Consider the following 24323-nt stretch of genomic DNA (forward strand, 5'->3'; position numbering starts at 1 on the left):
CTGGCATTTTTCCAGCCAGCTCTAACACTCCCCGTTCAGTTATCTGTGTGTGGCTTCTATTTACAGCTGTACTTTCTCTCCCCTCCTCCATCACCGTTACGAGGGTCCAAGTAGAAACACATTGGAGGGCTGAGGGCTATGCCAATAGTTTTAGCTTCTTTTGCTCGCGTTTCATCAGTGATCTCTGCAATGCGGAGCCTGGAGTTTTCAGGCAAATCTCTCTGCTTTGCCAAATACTGCCTTAAACAGACAACCGCCCGGAGAAGAGGCTTGCTTTTCTCCAAGGAAATTACACCGTGGACCATTGATTCCTCTTTACCATCACCACCTTCCAAGGAACCGTGGCTACTGTACCTCTCACTCCTACACAGCACTACCATCAGCCTACACCAGCACCGATTTCAGAGCTCGGTCAGGTTTTAGCTGTTGAAGGCACCAGCCAAGGTACGCGGTTACACAGAACACGTATCGCCTTGAGACACGGACGCACCTAGTGAAACAACAACATTCTGTCTTTATTAGGAGTTCCCATGGTAATATAACACAGAGTTCTTAAGGAATAAAACACAAGACTTGGGGTTGGGGTGGGTTTTTTTGCCATTGAGACAATGGTCAAATATCAGTACTTCTTTTTGTCTACACACATGATCAGCTTTAGCACTTACAGCTCCTCCACTCATGGTTCACAATCACAAATCCAAGGGTTAAATCCAGCTAGTATTAAATCCTACTTTTTTTTTATTTTTAGAGCTTCAAGTCACTGCGGTTAATTAATTAATTAAGTCATCGTCTTTTTTTTTCTTTAAGCATTTACATATGACATTCATTAAACAGACACAAAGCGGACGAGCTCTCACAGGAAAAAACATGCTTACATAGCCTGCAAAAATCTTTTTTTGTGATTTTTTTTTTCCTTTTGAAGAACAAATTAAAACTAAAAAGTCATCATGAGTCAGTGAAGGAAAAAAAAAAGGAAGACTTAAGTGAATACTGAAGAGCCGCAAGTGTTTCGCAGAATTGAAACGGATCTGCAATTCTTTTTTTTTTTCTCCCCAACTCGTTCAAATCGATTTTAACATATAGGTGACAAAAAATGAAAATAGCTGCAATATATATTAAGTTCACGGATTACTTAACAAACAAAGTGCAAACTCTTTTATGCAAAACTAAAAGACCCAAGAGTTAAACCTAAATGCAAAATGCATGGATGAATATGGTAATGTTTTTCTTAACTTTTGTGTTCAAAGGGGCCTAAAGGAATTAGGTGCTGAAGCTGGGAGGGTTTGGGTACCTACATAGCTTCCAGATCCTTTGAAATCCCAGCATTGATACTTCATAACAACAAATTTGGTTCTTGTTTCTTAAAAGCCTTCATATATATAGTTTTTTCCCCTAAAAGAACCTGTAAACACCATTTCAGAAAATACTCACAAATATGAAAAACAAGGTCAATGTCCGTGGCAAAGTACAAATAGAAGAGAAAGCAGAAGATGCAGCTGAGTGCCAGGGCATACCGACAGTGGAGGTAATGCTGTGTTAACTGCGGGTAGAAAAGCTCTCTGTGCGAAGAGACGGGCCAAGTCCTTGGGACCGCCGAGCCCTCCAGCTAAGTTTCAGTGGGAATCTAATGGTGCAGATTTATTCTCCATGTCCTGAAAATAATGAGCCTCCAATGCTAGGGCTAAAAGACCTTCAATCCCAGAAGATACTTAAATGCCCAGACCCCGCTGACTGCCACAGAAGCTCCTAAATTCATTCAAGGACCACTCGTGGCCTCTGGTTTCTCAAATCTGAGGCAGCAGGCATCTGAGGAAGGGTGGGGAACCACCAGGCTTTCTCATGAATATTTGCACAAAGGCAAGTTCCTAAAGGAATGAGTGACTGTGAAATTCGCACCGTGTATGAGAGATTCTCAGCTGCTGTTGACCCATCGGGCTGCTCTGAGGCTCCCAGTTACAACAGCTGGGCATCTGGACTCGAACTGGAATTGCCACAGATGCTCAGGCATACGCTCAACTGACCAGCCTTTCAATGAGAGCTAAAGATAAGCGCTCAAAGTCTTAAATAACCACTCATCGATGGCCGGGAAGGGGGAACGTGGCTGCTACAGAAACCTTTCAAGCAACATGTTGCTCTTTGCCCACGGCCCCCTGCTTATCGATTTCCATCCCCAGGAACAGAAGACAAACTAACTGCTAAAAACTTCTCAAGAGACTCTGTCCCAGCTCCTCAGCTGGCATCCAGCCCCTTTGTTTGCACCAGCTCAAGACCTAGTACAGTGAAGTGAAGATCATAGCTTATGAACCTGCTCTGCGACCTCCTATTGTAGCTAAGTGGCAAGCGTTGGCTGGAATGGTGCAACCCAGGAATACCTGAAGTACCAGGGTGGCAGCGGCAGTGACACTGGCGGGAGCCTGTAACTTGAATGAGTTTCGGGAAGGACCAGGAAGAACAGGGAGACCCCCAGTTCTCAGATAAGGCTTCGTAAACACAATGATACAAACATATTACAAACACACACACAAACATAAAAAAAAAAAAAAAAAGTGTTTCCTCAAGGACCTAATTTGCAGCAAAATCCAGAAGGAAAAAAAAAAATTAAAAAACAAACCAAGAGAACCAAAGTCCCCAATGATTCTAGCTCACCCGATGGCTGGGTGCGATGCGCTTTCTCAATTCCTAGTGCTGTTTCTCTCTCTTGGCAGCAGACAGCTATTCAGTGACCTCAAAGGTGGTGGTGGGGAATGGTTACAGACAGGCTGGGATTCGTGTTACCTAGCTATTCTGCTGGAACACAGAACCCTACAGAATATCCAGTTTAAAACCCTTGAACTACTCTTCTGCTTGACATTAAAAAAAAGAAAAAAAAAAAAGCTATTTTTTACATTTATTATTTATTTATTCCTTTTTTTTGTGTGTGTCTTAAAGGCAGCTCCAGGGAAATTCACTTTATCCTTCCTTTATTAAAAGAAAGATGCTGAATGGGACAGAGGCCACGTATCTCAAACATCCTCTTTACATTTACTTTTGCATGTCAGAGGTGTCAAAACAGGGTTTGTTTCTTTAAATGTGTAGGGGCTGAGGGAGAAAGTGAGAGGGGTTGGTGAAGATGAGGAGGGAATCTGAGGGGACTGAAAGAGGCGCCTTACTTCAGCCCCCCCTCACTGGTTGCCCGCAGTAACTGTCACAGGCTCTAAAAGAATCAAAAAGGGTCTCCAGGTGCCCCCGTCCCCCGGTCCGCTAGGCGGGCACAGAAGGGGTCGGTCCTTAGCCCAAGCTGGTGATGTTGGCACGTCCGCCGGGCGGTGCCACGATGCGCTGAGTCGTGCGGCGTGGGATGTTGTCATCGATCTGTGCCCCTGCGGGAGAGAGAAGCAACGTCAGGTCCCCCGGGCCCGCGAGAGCTTGCGATGAGCGAGCTGCAGGACAGGGCAGTCGGGAGAGCACAGCTGCACTGAAACCCATCAAGTCCTCTTAGGCCAGGCTCCAACCGTGTGCACCAAAATGCATCATCTTTGGAGGAAAAGCCCTTACTGGCCTCCAGTGCCTTAATTCTGCTGAAACCTGTTCTGCGTTAATACGTCCACACCGAACACCTGAGCCACCCAGCCCTGCACAGATACGAGCTGGCTAAATGGTTTTCCCTTCGCGAGCCTTTTTATTCCTTTTTATAGTTTTCCCTTATTGCACTGAAACAGCACGCTGAGAAATCGAATCTGCCACATACCAGATCCACAGCTGGTCTCAGCTGGCAAAGCTCCGCTGAAGTTGGTGCCATCTGCCCTCTTCAGACACCCGGCTGAGGACCGAGCCCAGAACGCAATGGGATACTCGGCATTCATGCCACGGCATGAATATAAGCAGGACTTTACAATAGCTCCTATACTGCTCTTCTTCCTTTCTAAAGGGATAACCTCCAAGCTAAAAACACATCACAGCCTCTCTCATTGCCTTCCAATTTCAGCAAAATTAATTCAGAGTATGGGAGTATAAACAAGCCGTGATTTCAAAGCAATTTAGCCCCATAAAAGTATGTACCAGACAAGCTGAATCCAGACTGGTGCAGGTTCCTCACGGGTGGGGCCTGCTGTTTGGCAGGAGACGTCTTAGCTGAAGACGCCGGTGTGACGGTCTTCGGTGTCACTGACACTTCGCAGACAGGTCCATCGTAGAGGCCTCGAGGCACACCCCGCAGCTCGGCCAGCTGCAAGACACAGAAGCAGGCAGCCTTCAGGGTCAAAAACAGCCTTCAAAACAGAACTAAACAGCTGGCCAGCTGTTGCTAAGCCAAAGACACACGTTTCAAGATTTATCTTTGGTAAGAGGATTTGAAAGCATACATCATCTCCTCCGTGCTGATCCTCGGGGGGTAGCTGGTCTCTGAAGCAGCTCGGATAAAATGAAATGTGCTCTGGACTGCTGTGGCTCCAGCTAGTTGCTAGCTGGTGTGAGCAGCCTACAGAAGACAGCCGGTCCGTCCCCTGCACCGCAGGTTCTGTCCTTTAATGATCTCGACCTACCTGCTGTTGTATTAAAGGCTCCCGACAACTCTCAAATGAAACTTATTACTCATCCCCAAAAAGCAAAACAATGCTGAGACAGAGACAGGTCTGCATAAAGAGGAGCCAGGCTAGCTTCCCATCGCCAGCCTGGGAGCTTTAGATTGGGTTAAATGCAATTATTCCCGCTGAGATGCTGCCCAATTGGATTTATAGGTCAGACACGTATTTCTGTGGGAGACCAGAACACAACAGAAACCACCGATCTCTTCTCCGTGGTGCTAAATTATTTGAGGTTGTAATTTTGATAACTTGCAATTTCTTCAGAAGAACAATTAAGGAAAGATCATTTGCAAGGAATGTGAAGATTACCTATGGTCAGCAGAACTAACACAGCTCTGGTTTTGTCCAGGAGAGGGCAACACTTCAAACATCAAAATACTTTTCCCCTAAAAATTCTGACTTCATCTAGAAATAAACTTCTTAAATTCTCAGCAACTAAGTTGCAGCTGAGTTCAGCGTCATCTTCTGTCAGTTTTTACCAACCAAAGGCATATCAAAAGGCAGTTTCTGTTTTGAATGGGTGTATTTTACAAAAACACTTCTCCAACAATTTTAGCCTCTTAAAAATAGAAAATTCTCGCTTTTAAACAGTCAGTAGGCTGTGCCTGTGACTCACCAGTCACCAGACAAGAGCATCTGATCATATCTGACAGAAGGGAAAGCAGCATAATGTATCTATAACAATAAATTAGAATTCTAAATGGTTGCTGAAAGGTTTGATATATAAATGCTATCAATAACTTCTCTTGATACTTCTGTGACAGGAGAAGCCTGCCGGGTTATTTGCAGATGGACTCATGTCCAAACTGGACAGTTCCTGGCCACATGCTCTGTCGAGGTGTCCCAAGACGGAGAAGAACTAAAGAGCAGAAAAATAAAATCTGCAGAAAATCCAAGCTCAAGCCAAAGCATACTCCTGTAATGATTCAAGCAAATAGCAAAAATGAAAGAGGAATGAGATAAATATGGCTCCTATCCAGGGAACATTTTCTGTTGCAGAAGTGTGCGTCTGCGAGCCAGGGGATAGCATCTGTTTTCCACCCACTTTAACTCAGGAGTTTCAGTGAGAGAACAAATGTGCATCCAACCATTTATACTCACCCTGCTCCTTGCTTTGATGCGCTTGTAAACGAAGTCAGGGAACGGTTTCCTGGGGATATACCGTCCAGATCCCTCGGTGACATGGAGATTCCCATCCTCCAGCACGATCTTCCCCTGGCTGATAACCACCAGGGGCGACCCACGGCACTCCATGCCTTCAAAGATATTGTACTCCAGAGACTGCAACAAACAAACAGACAACGTGAAGCAAACATATTCATCCCAGCAAAGCCTGCTGTGCTGTAATTAGCAATCACCAGTCATGCTAATTGCCAAAATTTTAAGGACAGATGGAAGCGAACTCAGCGGCATTTACCTGAGTTGTAGATGCTGTGGCTTAATAGAAAGGCCGGTCTTTATTATCAGTCTAAATTTATTAAGGATTTACTCATGCAAAATTTCCATTGCAACAAAATTCTTAAAGAGGAAATACGGTTTCAAATGAGAGCATCTCGAAGCCTACCTGTTTAAATGCATTTAGGCACCTATCCCTTGTGAATTGCGGGGGATTTAGGAGCCAAATACAGTTTTATCTGAGTTTCATACTAAAAATAATGGTAACTTTGAAAAGCTGTATTTCAAACCAGTGTTTTGGTTGATGGGTCAGGGACCAGGACAATCTTGTTTTACTCTAATGGGATTGCTCATCCTCAATTAACAGGATTGGAAACGTTACACCACAAAGAAAAAAGACAAGTTTTAAAAGAATCACTGGTAAATGTCCCACCCATGAAGCATCCTGGAATGAGACGCACTACAACCATGTTATTTGGGGACTGTTACTCTAGTGACCGTCTCTGAGACAAATCCAGGTCTTTTTTACTGAGTTAATAATGGAGTTTGCTCTTGAAGTGTGTTATAAGTATGGGTAGGCTCGACTGCAGATTTACAATTAGCTAGAATGGCGGTTAAACCGACACTGAACCAGGTCCAGTCTGAAAAAAAGTTGTGGTGGCAAAGGAGGAGGCTTGGTTAGAAGCTTATGAATCAGGCTGGTTCCAAGAACAACACTATCTCCCTCTCTAGCTCCTAATGTTTCCTTGCCAGACGGTGGCAAGAGCAGTGTGAATTCTTGGAAAATATCCGTATGTTGCTCTAGCATTTTAAAAAGTAACAATCATCTGATGCCACATAATCACTACGTCTCCCTGTGTTGCAGCAACCGCTCTGCCTGACTTTCAAAGGGGCTTTTGTTTTATATTTGACCAAACTAGGATGACTTGAGTCTAAAAGCATCACTTGTATCAACTTCTCCTCTAACACAAGGCACACGTGCAGTGTGAGACACAAAAAACTCCCCCAACAGGTGTAATGCCAGGTATAACAGGCAATGCAATGACAGGGGAAGAGGTTAGAGCTGGACGTGCAAGAAAAAAAGCTGTGATTTCTTAGCCCTTCAAGCTCTAAACAAACCACTTGAAAACGAGAGCCCTTCATCCTCCATAGTCTTGGCACAACTTCAAAGATGCGACCTTTGGCAATAGCTGATCATTGAATGCCGAGGCCTCTTGCACGCTGCAAGAGTTTCAGGGGGATCTGCAGTCCTTAGCATATATAAAGTATTTCTGAATGATCGCTCCACAGCGGACCTTGTTCTCCTTCAGCCTAGCCCAGATCTATGGCAAAATCATGGAGTCAATCCCGATTGTACTGGAGCATATCCACAAAAGATAGAGTCTCTGAGTTTTGTGTTAGGAAATTTAAAGAGTCCAATTCATCTCCTAAAGACAAAAGCCAATAACTGGCAATGACTTTCAAGTACTCCATCCAGCAAGCTATTTCCAGCTCTCCGAGCCATTCGTAAGCACAAACCCAGGTTCAGACCACTAAATTTGGCACCTAACAGCGGTATGTCCCTGGGCTCTCTTCTCTACGTCATCCCTCTCCAGACTGGAGGTGTGATGAGTCTGGAAGCACCTCTAAGGTGACTGAAGTGACCAGACTTCCGAGTCTGGATACCCCTGTTAGAAGTCTAAGCACAGGCAGGATGAATCCAGGCCATCTGTGACCAATTCTGACACAGAGTTTTGTCACAGGGAAGTGAACCAAACCTTTAAAAAAAGTTTCTTTGTGAATGTGCCCAGGGATCCAAGTGTGGAAGAAAATTTTGCTCCTTCAGCTCCAGAGTGAATGAAAGCATTCACGGAAAAAAGAACAAGGAGTTTTTTTCCAGGGAAACATTCCATAGGTTCATCGCCAGCAGTGAAACAAGTCGTCAACAAATGCAAACAGTGGTTGCTTTCTCTGAGACAGTGCTCGAATGTCACAGGGAGACTCCAACCAGCCCTTTGCACTGGGACCATTCTGCAGTTTCCCACAGGGTGGGACAGCTTTTTTACCGTAGGAGCCAGGCATAAGATACGGGATACAGCTGTGGGCCACAAGCAAACAGTGCCTCTAACAGTGCCACCACAAAGCCACAGAAGAAACAGGGGGAAGGTCTGGTTAGTCTGGGTGCTGCCTTGTGCCTCCCTGTGCCAACTAACACTGGGATGATGACCAGTAAAATCGTGTCTAAGTATGACTCCACACACATGTGCCACATCAGTATGTGGTGTAAATCCACTCAGACTCATTGATCTGGATCAGATCTCCAGCAAAGGTGTCCACGAGCTGAGAACCTTCACTGACCCCAACTAGAAAAGGGGCAGTTCACATTCCCACTGCTAGCAAGCCAGAAGGTCACAAATAACACATTGTGATAAGAGGCCTTTTGATATTTCAGAAGATTTAAAGAGCTTTCTGCGTGCTTAGACCCAAGCATCCAACGCTCACAGAAAGAGCAGACAATCTCTTTGCTCCCAGGGGAACCTCTGGGTATTCATGTGATTTCAGATTTGGACTCAATCGTCTTCCCTTCTGCTCAGACAACTGAGCTGTACTGGGTGTAAGACCAGAGAGGGCTTGGGGCATCGAGAAAACAAAGCCCTGAGTTGTCATGAGTTGGCAGCGCAGTCTGGCACTGAAGGAGGAAACGAGCAGCAGAGCTCACGTCGTAGGAAATACCCTTACTATGTTATGAGTCTTGGCGGAGATTGTCTTGACGCTGTCAGGATCCCAGATAACCAGATCAGCATCCGAGCCCACTGCAATACGGCCCTTCCGCGGGTACAGGTTAAAGATTTTAGCTGCATTTGTGCTGGTCACAGCGACAAACTGGTTCTCATCCATCTTGCCAGTCACCTGGGGACAGACAAAAGGAGTTACTGCATTAGCCAGGTGGGGACCACTCCAAAAAGCAAATAGCTGACAGCACAGCAGATTCCCAATGATCTCTACAGGGGCAAAAACCTCAGGTGAAAGGACCATAACAAGCATCTGGGGGGAGAAAACAACACACTGCTGCAGCTCTTTCTGCTCTGAAAGTCTAGCTGCAGCCTAAGCCTATGACACGTGTGACATACCACAGCCTTATCCCAGATGATGGACATCCTCTCTTCAGTCCCATTGGTTCCTTCAGGGATCAGGGTAAAGTTGTCCTTCCCAACAGCTTTCTGCGCAGTGTTGAAGGTGCAGTGGGCACTGCCAGTAACCTGGAGGTCTCCACTGGAAAAGGCAATGATAGGTATTTAGGATATTTTATTGACGCAGGTTTACTCCTTAAAGGTAAAAGCCTTTCGCTTGCTGGCAAGAACAGCTATTATTTTTATCACCCACTTGTGGCATGATGAAGCACATGCTGTACGAACACAAAGAGCTCTACTCACCAGGACAGTAGTGAGTTGAGAAAATCAGGAGTGGTTGGGTCAGGACTCAGTGGTGGGGAAGTAACAAAAGCTGCCGCCTTAGCCCAATTCTTGCTCCAGTAATGAGATCCATCGGTACCCAAGCTGGCTGTGATGGGCTCTCCATACACCACAGTGCCTACAGGACAGGAATACAGGCAAATCTGCTGTGAGCACCAAGCAACGTGCATCTCCAGCCTGGCTTCCAGGCATAAAGCATCCTTCTGAAATAGGACAAGTTGGGTAAGTTACGCCAGCATCGCACGGTTTCTTGGTACTTCCCCTTAAGTACGTGATCACAGAGACACAACACCGAATTGAATTCACTGGCCTGCATAACCAGATGATCAGACATCATTAAACTCCTGGCCTGTTCAATGCTCCTCTGAAACTGTATTATGTTACTAAGGACATGTTTTCACAAGCAAGCTCTTAATTTTATATGCCTATCTTGAGATCTCTAAAGAAATACTGAGCATTCTCCAAAAATCAGTCCCTCAGAATAAGTATCCAAACATCTAAATATCTGAGTGAATAATAAAGATACTGTTACCGATAAGAACACGGAGCAGCAAAATGCGCACAATGCCCTTACACAATTGCTGAGGTCAGTGCTGATTAACTGTGCTTGAAAGGGTTACTGTAAAGATCCACTGTATTATATCCTGGGCCAAGAACCTCATGAAAGAGGCTGAGGGGAACTGTGAAGAGATCCAGTCTGATCCAGAAAGGATGTGGAAGAAAAAGAACAAAAAAAAAAATAGTGCCTGCAATATTTTTATAAATGTGGATGTATGAAAGATCTAAAAAGGCTGGGTTTATTGGAGCAGGCTCTGTGCATAGATCAGATAAGAGAAAGCGCCTATCAGGAAAGTTTCCTGCCTACAGAAAAAGCCCATCGCAGAGGAAGTATCGGTGCTTCTGGTTCACAAATGCAGCTCAGGGAAACCTAGTGATTCCCCCAAGGGTATACAGTAAATCTGTGGCAGAACTAGGAAATTAAATTGGATCTTCTGACTCTCTGTCCAGTGCACTAACCACCAGTGCATCCTTCCTCTTCATTAACATTTTTGGAACCACATGAAGGAACAGCGGATCCTTAAGGCCACGATACTTTGCAAGCTGGAATGCACCAGCAACATCTGCACACCAAGCAGATGCAAGATGCTGCAACTTCAAACGCGGTGCAAGCTGGTAGCCCCACAGATCTGCTCACCAAATGCAACCTTCCCGAAATCTCTGTAAAGCGCCTATCCATCTGGCTTCTGAGCCCAGACACTTCATGTATTTGTTTCTGCCTGCAAAAGACGTGGGTAGTTAAAATACTAACCCTAAATACTTCAATCAGAAAAGACTGGCAAAGGCAAGCCCAGAATTGGTCAGCAGGGTCTTACACACCTCACCATGCAGAGTAAAAAAAAAAAAAAAAAGATCTTTCTTTCACCATATTGTCTGAGCTACTGTTAGGTCTATAGGCTCTCAAGCTAGCTGGGAAAGAGTGCGTTAGCGGAGGCTGAACGCTGCATTAGCTGGCTTCACGCTGCTTCCAGGACCACACTGAAACAGGAGGTGTAGGAACAGCCTTTGTCAGAGGGGATCCACCAGCAGAGGAAGAGGCCGTCTGACATCACTTGCCACAAATAGGGTTACGAAATCAGAACAAGGCAAAACACACGCTGGCTATTAACGGGAGGCCTGTTGTGGGCCAATACATTGGGAGGATTGTTCTGCGGGGAGCGATGTTTCAAGCTCCCAGATCTGCCAACAACAGAGTCTGCAGGGAATCTCCTCCATACAAATGCCACTGGGAACATCTGGCTTTAAATAACATTCGTACTTTTCCATTTAGCAAATCAATTCTGTTTTGTTTTCGCCTTGGATAGTCTTCAGTTATGTTTCCTCTGTTGCTTGGGAGGGCAAGGCTAGTGTGTGTGGCCCTCCTGGGTTACCCAGTTGGGTAACTGCACAGCATTTTAATTGAATTATTTAAATAAAGGAGCAGAGAATGGCATGCCATTTATACCCCAAATTCTCCTTATAAGGAGAAAATGCAATCTGAATGAAAACTGCGTATGCTAGTTCACTCAGGAGGCTAACTACAGTGAGTTCTGTGGATCATTCATCTGGGACAATCCCAGCACCTTTCACAGGCAGGGTAACATCCATCCAAGTCAGGTTGTGTTTTATGGCTCCTGCAATATAAGCGTATGGTCCCGCATCCCAACGCTCCTATCTACTTGCCAGCTAGTGGTCGCAGGGGACAGCGAGCATAGCAAGAGGGTGTTCTGTTGACGCTGCATGTCTGTGGTGCATATGTACCCAGCACTTTACCTAGAAAAAGGAAGGGATGCTCCCCTGGCTTATAGGATTGGATTGCGCAGCCACATCAAGTTGTTTTCTGGGGTAGTGCAACATGCAGCCACTTTTGCATGTCAACACATCTTCTCATTTCAGCAGGATCTCCACTAATGGAGCTAGGAGAGGAAGGTTTATTCCAAACAGTTTGAGCTGCTTCCATGCCACGAACAGAAAGAGATGCCTTGGAAATCAGTCCTCCTCACCAACTCTGAACTCATTTAACAGGAATCATGGGACCAAAATACTTCTGCGCCAATACACAAACACAAATCTGTTTGCTGTGGTAGGAAATTAGCTCTTCTCGCACCAAACACCCAGATGGAAAGTGATGTCATTTGTATATCCATTCAGGCTTATTCAGACTGCATAAAATTAAATCCAACCCTTCTGAGGAAAGAAGGGGGAAAATCATCCCTCCTGCTTACTCACCCACCCAGAGCCACTTTAAATAGAAACGAAGGGTTTAGTCACAGAGCAAAGCAGGGAGACAGGCACTCACTGTGCTTTGTAACCCTTGCTCCTTGGGGGCAAGACAGCAGGGTCAGGACTCGGGAGAAGCTACTGCATCACTCGGAGCAGCTCCGCTCCCCCACAGACCTCAGTCAGAGAGAGGAGACACAAGGCAGCAGCATCCACCGCAGGTCTGAGTCTTGCTTCTTGCAGCATCCTCAGGCAGAGTTATCAGAGGCGATTGCAATTCCCAGCCCAACCCAGACTACTGATTCCAATTCCTGTTTGGATGCCAGGCTGTGAGTTACAGCACACGAGGAGTACCTATTTCACAAGCAAGGAGCACGGTGGATAGCTGGAATCGGTAACCTCTTTGGCTACTCCAACTAAATCCAACAGGGCTCACGAGTCAGAGACCTCCGTCAGGACTCTTGGAACCAGTTCTGACCCCAGGAAGCAGCTCAGCAGAAAGCACCAAGGAAAGACCACAGCAGCTGGAAGGAGGACACAGCTTGCAATCTCCAGGGGGATTCATTAAATGGAGACGGCACGGAATTACTCTGCAATAACATGAAGGCGCACAGCTCAATGTGGCAGGATGAGTGCGAAGAGAGAGGCTCTAGGCTGAGCAGAAGAAATGGCTCCTGGCACTGATACGACCACTGAATACTTGTCTGTGGGAGATGAGACAGAAGCAGTTGCTTGGGACCTTTTAAAAAACAGCCTGGACAATAACACTGGAAAAAGAAACCTCTCCTGTAGGGATGAAGCTTATGTTGGCAAGGAGTTGAACTGCATGAGCTAATAGGGTGCTTCCATCCAAGGGAAATAACTTACCCTTTTTCCTGGCTTGAGCAATGACATCAGCGGCACTTTTGCTCATCACCTTGGTGATATAAAGGGGGCAGTTGGTTTGGTTGGCGATGGTTATTGCCCGGTTCACAGCCTCTGCCTCCACCTGAGAAACAAAGCCAGCAGCACATTAGTAGCATCCCCACACGTTAGCGTATCCCGTTCACCTTCAGAGGCCACAGCCTCTGCCTTCACAGGAAAACAGGGTGTGCAGGGCCAAGATGAGAGACCTTCCACCTCTCTGATTCTGAGCCAGAAAAACGTACAGTGTAATCACGATAATTAAAATGACATCAAGCTGTAGTCCCCTCTCATTACTACCTTTTCTCCCAGGCTGCTTCGAAGTTTCTCTGCAAGCAGATTAAGTCCTAAAATAATACTCCAGGTGCTCAAGGTCAGAATGATTAAGCCCCTTCTTTAACCTAGACAAAAATAAGCAACTAAATGTTGACTCAACAAAACTATTCGTGTTCCAGCCCACGCGGAAGAGAGATGCTGTAGCCACATACTCTGGTAAGCCACGTTTGCAAACAAGCCTCCTAAATTGTACCCTCCACTACAATATCTGGCTTGGGATCTGACAGAGTGTGAGCCACCCCATAAATCAACCACTTTTTCTTGCATGTGTAGAGAGGTAACCTCAGCAAGACTGAGGGTCACTTTATAACTACAGTCTTAGAATTAACATAATCACTCTGCAGACTTTTACAGATCACACATCCTAATCAAAGCAGTCCAGATGACAGATTTAACAACGGGGTAATGCTCATAGTGCCTACTACCATGGAGAACCGCGCCTGCAATACCACAGACATTTTCCAAGCGAACAACAGAGGAAACTAAAACCCAAAGCAATCAGCCACCTGATTCCCCAACGCAAGAGGCTACCAGCACCTCCCGTGGGCTCCAGCAGGATTGGCACACGCTCAGCACTTTTGAAACTCCGCTCTACAGTGACTTATCTATCGCAGGCCAAGCACTGTAAACCATCATCAGTCCAGAATCAGGATGCGTTGACTGCTAGCTCCTAGCGCTGCGCTTGATCCACTGAAAGTACCACCTGAAATTAAGGACCCATCAGCTTAGGAAACGGTGTATGTGCCACACTGACGCCCAAGTGCCCAGAACGGCTCTGCTCACACTGACAAAGCCGCCACCTGTAACACTGCTCTGTTTGCAGCTGGACTGCTCGAGAAAAACAACACAACAGCTGGGAGTTTTTAAAAGAAAACCAGAGGCAGTGCCAAAAGGGTTAAAGCCCTAGCCTGTCACCACGCCAGGGCTTGTGACTAACCCTCCCCAGGCAGGCTGATGTACAGAAGGGGACGTTTTCTGGCCCAGCTGCCCCACGCAAATGGAAAAGGCTGCAAGGAAGGGTGTTTATTCCAGGCCGTTTGACTCGAGTATGCCACAGCCAGCAGCACTTGCAGGGAAGACAGAGGCTGAAAGGAAGAGCCAAGAAAAGCATACTTGTCCCTCCTGAGAGACAAGGAGAGAACTCAGACGGGCCAATGCTTCCAGGCAATGGCATCAGTTTGCAAACTGCCCATTTAAAGCAGGCCTGTGCACAGCTCTGTCGCTGCAGCACTTGGAAGTCACATTTCCACGCCGTGCCTTAGTTTCCCACTTGCAAAGCAGGGACAAAACAACACGCATCCTCAGACTTTTGACCAAAAGGCATCTGAGCAACTGCTAAGCAGGAGAGAATATATTCTGCACAGAAGAGAACAAGGCTGCTGAATTCATGCCTTGTGCCCAGATGCTATGGTGACAGGCACATAACAATAACCCAACGACTAGTCCAGAGGGGAATGTTTGCAATTACCAGTATGCATTAGAAGCCCTAGCACAGCAGTTCTCTTGGAAAAAAAGACAGACATTTCCTGGAGCACTTGGACTGCTTGTGCTTTCAGCGTTTTTGTGGCTAAAATGAAAACAAAAAATGATGGATCGCTCCGAAAAGTCATCACAGAATGATCTCAGCAATAGGGGGAGAGTTTTCCAGAAAGTGATGGGTGATGCTGACTTGGGATGGTGATGTCTTAATTAAGGCTCCCTTTGCTGGCTGGAACAATGTGCTGAACATCACCACCTTGGCTTAACCCAGGTTACTGAGGTGAGCAAGCTAAACCCATGAGTCAGCAGTGAAACTTAAGCCTTAATTCATGCCTTCTGCTCAACCTGGGAATTCAGAAGATGTGTACGCTCCAAGTAAGACACAAATGCACATGGCCAGACCCTGAACGCTTCATTCTGACGTAAGTCTCACTGAATTGAGTGGGAGTTTTGATTTAATAAATATTTTAGACTTGTTCAACAACGCCTGCTAGTTTGCTGTAGATGGAGGTCTGAATTAAGCAGCTCTTCAGTAAGATGACAATCATCATAAAGTCCTTAGGACAGGCTTTCCACCCCGTAAGGGGCGGCACGAAAAGCCAATTCTAGCGTTAACAGCACCCCAGAGGGATACCAAGAAACATCCGCTCCTACTGAAGTCAACAGGAATTATGGATCTGCTGCCACCCGCAGAATCTAGCCTTTGTCATCAGCCAGCTTAAAGGGAGTTGTGTGTTTTTAAAAACACAAAGTTACTCCCGCATTGGAGAAAAGGAGGGAGGGAACCAGATGACATTGTTTCCTGCTCTGTTTCCTAGGACATTAAAGGAGGAGACTTCTGGACCAAGTGCTTCCACTCCGGGCAGACAGCACAGCTGAGTTCAGCTGCACAGAGGCTGCCCAGTGACCCTGGAAGAGGCTCAACTGATCCTCATTTGAGGCAGCCACGTGTCCTCAGGCAGCCTTCCTCGCTATGCTGAGAAAGAACACATTTCTGCAAAGTGCAGAAGACAGATATAACAAACCAACCAAGCCAGGGAGCCACACAGTTCACACTTTAAAGCTCCTGCTCCACTAAGGATGACCTTTCAAGTAGCCAGACAAAACTTGGCTAGTTTGACAGCCAGATCCTTTAAGGTAAGGAGCAGCCTTCCTTTGAAGTCAACAAAAGTTTAGGGGTGCTCCACAGATAAGCCCCACGTGTCATGTCAGCATCTGTTCCTGCTCTCCTGATGCAAGCCAAAAAATATGTAATTAAAAAAAAAATTAAAAAAAAAAAAGCAGGGGTGGGTGGGTGGGTGGGTGGGTGGAAGGTTCAGTGCAAGTGTCTGCTCACAACTTCCAGGAACCAAAAAATCCCACCTCCTGGAGCCAAACACAAATTCGGTGAGGATTCACATACTGCTCAAGTCAAGCATTTTTTTTTTCCCCTTCTGCATGAAGCAACTGAATGATTTATACTCCTACTGACATGTCTCTGGATGCTGCTTGTCTGAACCAAGAGGAGGAAATGGAGAGGGAGTATGAGGGGCACGTGTGGATGATCTCACACACCCAGCTTCCAGCTGCCACATCTGGCAGTCAGCAAAGCCCCAATATCTTGGAGGAACAAAAAGAACTGCTTGTACATAACGGATGGACTTCACAAACCCAGAATGCCGTGGTGAGATGTCTAGCTTAGAGATCTGAAAGACTGGAAATGAAGAATGCAATGGGAACCAACCTGAAAAGCAAAGTTTTAAGGTTCTTTCTTACTCTTGAGATTTATTTTAAAGACTTCGAGGGAGTGAGAGGGATTGGGGTGCTTTACCCTAGAGAAATCAATGGGGAACTATGGAGGTTAACTATATTAAAGTGCTGGGCTAGGATCCCAGAATTAGATCCCCTCTCTGGTACATACTTTCTGTGCCTTCAGCAAACCACTTAATCCCTTGGTGTAAAAAATCCATCATCGGTAAAAGGTTCAAATGATCAAATATTATGGTAACAGAAGCTATGCGAGTGCCTAAGACAGAATGTCAGGATTTGGGCACATATTAAAAATTTCTGCTGAGTCAGAGAAAGTCTGGATAAAATAAGGACTGAGAGAGAAGCCCAGGAAATGGGATCTAGAAAAGTCAGTGGCAGAATCCTGCCTACATAAAGCCAAATTCTGAAGTCTTTACTCATGCAAAACTCAACTTAAAGTGATGGGAAACAAGAACTTCAGGGTCTAGCTCCATAAAGACCAACATCATCAGAACATGTAATTCTTCAGGGACTTCATCTTAAAGTGTTCCTGTGCAGCGGCTGAATCAAGGGAACGGTGATTCAGGCAGACTGTGCTCTACCTGTGCTTCAGGTTCAACATTTTCTCCATCTCCTAATGTAGGATTCCAGTTTGGGCTATCAAAGGGCTGAACTGAAGATATGCTAAGTACCAACAGCTCTCTGTGTCTTGAGTGCTTATCACGGGCTCTGTGGTTCAAACACATCCCACCTCACTTTACATACCTCATGTGTGAGCAGAGCCTTTATAGACCACCTCTGATAATCAACAGAAAGAGATGAGCCCAGATGAGATTCACCCAGAGGGTGAATCAAACCTTAGGCTGGATTAATTACTCCCTGGAGATGTCCCCTTCTCCAGTACAGAAGTGGAGGGGGCTCCTCAATTCCTCCTAAGTACCCATAGCAGTTAGTCTCTAGAAGGGACTAGTTACTCGTTACTCCCTAGAAGTGTCTTAGCCTCTTCCCTTACCCCATGCAGCAATTATATTTACAGCCAGGATGAAATTGTGTTTCCGGCAACATTCATCCCAATATGAAGTACTTGATGGCAATGCAGAAATGTTATAAATTGGGGGAATAAATGCAAAGGCAGTAAAGTCCTCACCTCTTCAGGTCTGCTCAGCACATGCCCTTCAGGGCCTGTGATCCCCAGTTCGAGGATCCTTTGCTGCTCCTAAGGCAGAGAGAAAAAGAGCAGGAAAAAGATTTAAAGCAACATACATATTTTTCTTGCAGCAAACACAGCTGTTTGAAAGAGGTACAAGCGAGATCCTAGGCATCTGTGCTAACTAATAATCACATGGGGCTTTACATAAGGGCCTTACAACCAGAGCCGTGTCCAACCTCCCTTGTTGAGAATAACCAGAGCTCACAAAACCCTTGCTGATTTGTTCACAGGAGGTCAGGGAAACCTTTTAGTTTGATTTGCTTCACACTGGGTTCACAGCCCCTCAACTTTCACCACTCATTTGCGTCTTTAAAGTAATCCCTAAGATGTGCCAAAACAGTATCTCATGAAAAAATCATCCTGCAACTGCAGGTGACTGGGCTCAAAGACTCAGGTGGGCTCTTCCCCAGTCAGACAATGCAGAAATCCTCTGCAAAACCAAGTTTTGTATGCTTGAGGCATACTGTATAAAATGAGCTGGAGATCAGATGAAATCCAAATACATTATTAACATTTCTTCTTTGTTGCTGTTTAAAGGATGAACAGATCCCAAACATCAGCATCCCAGATACTGTGTGAAGCTATTTCCCTTCCCACTCCCCTGGTCTTAGTTACTGCAGAACATTTTATTCTACGCAGCGAGTGTCACACCCAGACACAGTCTTTCACTTATGGGGAGAAAGGCAGAGATGGCCGATATCCACCACAAACTGAAAGCTGCCATGAAAACCTGCTTTATCAGCGACAATGAAGGGGATGAGATTTGATGCACAGCTCTGCTTCCATCCTCGATACAGCTATGCCACGCTTTTAAAAGTCTTGGTGATCTTCTGTTTGCAAAGAAGGATTTAGCATTTAAATCCCTCCCAGCATTTTGAAGTTAATAATCCACCGAATAAACATAACATACCTCAGCAATGATGTCGCCATTCTCAGCATGCACTTGAGCTGTCGCACCAATATCCCGGATTACACTCAGGACCTCATATATCTGGAAGACAGAAAACATACCGCACAATATACCCCGAGTGTACACTCAGGTACATACCTATTCTATAGTATACACTCCAGACTCCTTCAGCATAAATTTTGCAGAATGGAAAAGAGAAAAAGAAGCATTAAGAAATATAAGATGTGGTTTGCTGGATAGATACAATCCATTTTCCTGCCTACAACTAAATTTCCCAATCTGTATAGTCAGATGCTACTGATATGGCAAAGCAGCACTATTCAAAAGCCAGGTTTGGGTATATTTACCATGCTGGAGAAAGCAACAGCAACTGCACGGGCCTACATCTGGAGTGATTTTAAGGAGCTCACAGAGTTGTACCTGTTTCATGCCTTCATTTACTGGTGCCTGGCATCAAAAAAACCCCTTACATTTGATTTTCAAGGAGAACCTGCACCCACCCCTCTCACTGCCTGGGACAGAAGCAGTGTGATTTCCCACTCCAGCAACCAGTTTGAGAGGGCTCAGGTTGAATAACCCACAACTGATGCCAGCTCCGTCAATGGTCACTCATTAAAATGCTTACCAGAGTCATTAGAGATAATTGCCATATACCACTGCCTCCTACACTGTTCCAAATGACTCCCAGGCATTCCTCTCCTCCCACCACATTTAGAAATACAAACTGCCCATCTCAACCATTAAATGTACCCAAACATACCCACCAGAATAGCAAACAGGAGGGCAATTCCTTTTTAAGGTGCCAGTGATTCTAATGCTAAAGCCAGAAACCCAATTCTGGAGCAGGATCAGTTTCAGCTTATAAACACACAGAACAGTTACCAGAGATCTCACTGTCCTGCTCTGCGCCTAGGCATAAAGCAGCAATTTATACAACTGCCACTGCTTCCACACCAAAGGAGCTGGAATAAAACCTTAGATGTCTCAAAATGAGGGTTTTGCCATTGCTTTCCCCAGCCAAGTCTTTCAGGGTATGTTGTCGTTTGTTTTGGGGGGTTTTTTGGGGGTTTTTTTGTTTTTGTTTTTGTTTTTTTTTTTATTTTTTTATTAAAAAAAAAAATCTTCAAACCAGAGCTCTGGGTACTGTTGCAAATCTTAGGTACTGTTATGCATATAAAGAATGAAACCAAAAGAGAATGTCAGATCCAAGTGCATTGCAATTAAACCCTTATAAGAGACTAAGGCACAGCTTGCAGTGACAGAAGTGAACATTAAGCCTTCCTACCTGAGAATCAGTTAGCTGAAAGCGATCTTTGAAAGCCATGTAAACCAAGAAGGAGTTCACACCTGGCAGAGAGAGAGCAAAGGAATTATCTTTGACATACAAATTGCAGGCACAGATAAAGCTAGGAAACACACCGTGCCTCACAGAGAGAAATGTCCCCCTCAATCAGCCCCCCCCCCCCCCGCAAGCACTAATGATGGGTGGACAAATAAATTACTTTAATCTGCTGTGAAATGTGTACACAGACGTGCATGCACACAGGCATACGCTCTCAACAGATCACAGCGTAAAGCCAGGATCTCCTCAGCCATGTGGCACCTATAAACACAACCGATGAGAACGGAGGAGCCTGCACTCCAGCCGTGGGGACAGCAAAACCCCTAGGCTTCCACTTGACACTGAAATAAGAATAATTCCGTGGATTCAGCACTGTAGGAAGCTGAGTAAAAAAATAAGCAAAATGCATCACACACAAAAGCAGAGACTGGGCCTGGCTGCCTGATCCCCCGCTCCCTCCTGCGAGAGCGAAGGGAAATCTGTGTCTGTAAGCATGCCCTCCGCCACCGTGTTCGTACTGACCAAGGCACAGGGAGTGCTCCCAAGTCGGCTTTCCCTCTCCTGCCTTCTGAACCAGCAAAACTTCTCACCCAGCACGTGTGGGAAAGCGCTCATTAGGATGTAAAAGGTTGTCTTTTTAAACTACGAACAGGATGGAAAATTACTCTAGCCTAAGGATGAAACGTCAAGGAAATTAAAGAGGGGAAAAACCCATGAGGTCATTTTATTCAGCTCTCCTCCACTTTTAGCAAGCAGTGCTGGATTGTTCCTTCTGGGCCTGATTCCTCCCTTGTTTACAACAGTTTAATGGCCAAACCTGTCACCTAGCTGCACTAATGAAAATCAAAGGACCTCCGCTGAACAAAGGTGCTCCTTTGCATGGCAGCAGCAAGAGATTCACCTCCTCAAAATCAACGCCCGCCCACCTAACGCACTGCAGCGACACCAGCGTGTACCATCCTCCCGAGCCCTCTACAACAGCGACTGTCCACACAAGAAGCCAGAATGGGCCAAGTTAATGTCAGGGCCCGGAACAGCTTTATTGGGATGTAAAAGATTCCACAAGAGACAATCCTAAAAAATAGGGGAGCCAGTCCTGAAAAATAAAGAGGGGAAAGGCTTCTCTGAGCTTTGAGTAACTGAACTTACCATGATCTTTGACCAGAGCTTCCATCTCCTCCTGGACACCTTTATGCCACTCGGTGATATCCACATGCAGAGAGTAGTCGCAGCAGGATTTGCTGTCTGCCCATTCTCGCCACTGGTCGAACGCAGTCAGCAAACTGGTCCCTGGCTCAGGAACCACGTGATCAACTGGGAAAGACAATCAAAGCATTGGTAAATGGCTGGTGCAGCAGCTTTCCTGGATGTCCAAGATAGAGAGCATGCTTTGCAGAGGCTGCTGCGAAAACAGGACATCGCCTTCCCCTTAAAATATTCGAGTTTGAAAGACTTGGTTTCTAAAGCCCCACATCTGAGAAGGCAGCCAGGAAGCTGATTACAGGGCCAAGCTGAAGGAACTAGTTCAATTACTACAGCCTGTTTACTGCAATTGGTTGTGAATGGAGCAAATGAAATCCTTAGGGCAGCAAACGCAAACCACTGCGGAGAGCTCTGTAAACACCGCTCCCCTGTTTGGTGACAAATAAACAATGACACAGGCAAGGTCCCCTGTGAGCATCAGCCAGGAGCTTTCAGTACGCCGCACCTCGTGTTCAAGCAGCGACTTTGTCTGTGCCTCTGGACGTGCTAGAAAAGGCGTCCACGGAGTGCAAAGACGTATTGCTGCCGGCACGTACGCAGCGACAACCAAGGACTCCACGCATGGATCAGAGCTGCTTTGTGCTACACGTCCCAACTCAGAGCACCTTCCAGAGACGGCGTACAAGTGAGGACTGGAAGAAGCAGGACCAAGAGCCTGCCGTGGCTGGAGAGACACCTCCTGACGACAAGATGGTCCTGCTTGCCTCTGCCATCTGCTCAGTCTGATCCTCGTTCCAGCCTAACGCATCAAGTCCAGCAGCAACGGGGTTCACAGGCAGCTACAGGATACTCCACCAGTGCTACAGATGCAGAACAGCCTCAAAGGGTAACAAAAGAGATTTGGATCTGAAGGTTTAGTGTTCCTCCCAGTAACTGGAATAGCATTCACATTTTTATGTGAACGCACGGGATCTCTAAGATCTTCACTAAACACAGTGAAATAAAAGAAGCAAGCCAGCATCTCAGAAACTGAACTGCTGCTGAGAGAGTGGGAAAAGCCTGTGGGACTTCAGGGGTCACAAACTGGGCAGGCACTGTTGAGGAGGAAGAGAGACCTGGCTTGACTTTACATCAAATCACACACACACACAAAAAAAGTTGCTTCAATTATCAGCAGAGAAATTCAAGCAGTTTATTTTTAACTTTACTGGAGAGTATCTGGGCTGCCATCAGCTCAGCAGTTAGCTCTAAATCACAAGTGGGATAAGAGACAAAGTCCTTGGGCCCTACTCGCTCTCAGTGAAGTACAAAGCTTTGCTTTGCCCCCATGCAGACACGTCAGCCTAGATTTACTGGTTTTGCACTGCCTTAAGAACTGGATCTACACCGGGAGCTCTCAACCCGCTGCAAAAGCAGTACTGCTCTCCTGAACAACCCACGAGCTTCAGCCACCCGAGCGGCTGACATCTCCAATGCTCGAGACGGGCAAACACTGCAGAAAGCAGAGAGGATTACCCAAAACAACCATCCTTCCCGCAAAGCTCTGCCCACCTTCCCTCCCTTTTGCAAAGGTGGCTACATGACAGATAGCAAAACAGCAGTTAAAATACTTGTGCTTTTCCAAAAGGCTTGTGTTTGCCCCTCAAAGTATCACGCTAGCCTGCAAAGGGAAGGATGTGCTGTACAGTTCTTTGCTGATACATCGGCAGTACAGCTGCAGCTTTGATCAGCAGTGGCTTAGGGGTTCAGGAGCGGCTGGTGGCCTTCGTCTGCTCAGACAGAAGTGTCCTGCCCATTAGAGAAATCTATGCTATGAGTGAAAGCTCTGAAATTTGCCTGGTGGCTGGCATCAGATCAAGGATGTGCTTTTCACCACCCTCGGGAAAAGCAACCCAAATTTAATCAGCCGATAAACTGTCCTGTTTTTTTTAAAAAAAAAAAAAAAAAAAATCTAATTTCTGTTCCACAGGGTCCTCCTCCCCAATGGTCAGAAGCCTTCCACTAACTTCCAGACTGAATTGTTTCTTGGCCAGTACGTAGCCCCTTGTCACTCTGCCAAAGTTAATCTTTAGCTTAAGTAGTATGAACAACAAGGAGAAAAATAACATTCCCTCTGCATTACCAATGGGATACGGAGAAAACCCAAGTTTTCACAAATGGCCAGTACCTTAACACAAGAGCTGTTTTCCTCAGCCCACTAATTAAAAAGCCAAAAAAGCCCATTTAATCTCTAACACACCACAGCAATAAATCCATCTCTACTTAAACGAAAGGTGCCCTAAGAGCTCTACCAACCCTGAGATGACACACAGCTTACGGGCATTAGGAAACTCTGCCTGGAGGCACCAAGGGGTTAACACCGTGGAGTCTTCGCAGCCCAGCACGGAGCCCCTAGGAATGACTCTGGTGTCTAGGATCAGAGCTTTATCACCATCTTATTTCATGCGCTGCCCAAGTATGACTAATGGGAGTTTGTGGAGGGAGTGGGAGAGGGGGTAAGGGAGCTCTATCAGATCTTTGACAAAGCCAAACCACAGCTGGTTGCAATAAGGATAAGGGATGGAGGTAGTGGTGCATATGTGCATGAAAGTCAGCTCTGGGGATTAGGGATATCTCATATGGAAGCTGTGCTGCCGACACATCTCATAGCAGCTCCCTTGAGCTCACCGATAGCCAAATCACCCATCATCCCCATCAAAACAGAACACAGTTTGTTTCCATAGCAGCTCTCTGCCAGGCAAGTATTACTGATCAACCACTTCGTTATATTCACGTGGAAGAAGTCAGCAAGGAGGCCTGCACATGCAAGGTAAGCCAACAGCCTTCAAAAGCCTGTGATTTAACTAGTCCAAAGAGACTGGGCGAAGGAGCAACATGGTAGAGCATACCATGGGATGCCCGACACACGGCATCCTGGAGCAGAAGGAAGCTGTGCTGCCGCAAGTGAGGCAGCAGAAGCAGTAGATGCTGCACGTAAGACACGAGGAAGGTGGATGTAACCCTAAGTGCTAGTCTAGAGGTAATTCAGACACAAACGCAAATGTCC

General features: G+C 46.1%; 1 protein-coding gene across 2 annotated transcripts in view; it reads right to left on the bottom strand.

The window, feature by feature from the left end:
* Positions 1–494: 494 nt before the first annotated feature.
* Positions 495–24323, bottom strand: part of DPYSL2 (dihydropyrimidinase like 2) — a 55603-nt gene continuing 31774 nt past the window's right edge. For both annotated transcript variants that reach the window (XM_075523399.1, XM_075523400.1), the window contains exons 4-14: positions 21224–21388; positions 20018–20079; positions 18733–18813; positions 17760–17828; positions 13034–13154; positions 9371–9527; positions 9068–9209; positions 8676–8846; positions 5664–5843; positions 4039–4204; positions 495–3359 (exon numbers count right to left, since the gene is read on the bottom strand). In XM_075523399.1, coding sequence (XP_075379514.1) covers positions 3268–3359; positions 4039–4204; positions 5664–5843; positions 8676–8846; positions 9068–9209; positions 9371–9527; positions 13034–13154; positions 17760–17828; positions 18733–18813; positions 20018–20079; positions 21224–21388 — 1406 coding nt within the window. In that variant the 3' untranslated portion in view covers positions 495–3267. The remainder of the gene's footprint in view (positions 3360–4038; positions 4205–5663; positions 5844–8675; positions 8847–9067; positions 9210–9370; positions 9528–13033; positions 13155–17759; positions 17829–18732; positions 18814–20017; positions 20080–21223; positions 21389–24323) is intronic.

This window comes from Mycteria americana, chromosome 23 (assembly GCF_035582795.1).
Source record: "Mycteria americana isolate JAX WOST 10 ecotype Jacksonville Zoo and Gardens chromosome 23, USCA_MyAme_1.0, whole genome shotgun sequence".
In the NCBI taxonomy this organism is placed as follows: Eukaryota; Metazoa; Chordata; class Aves; order Ciconiiformes; family Ciconiidae; genus Mycteria; species Mycteria americana.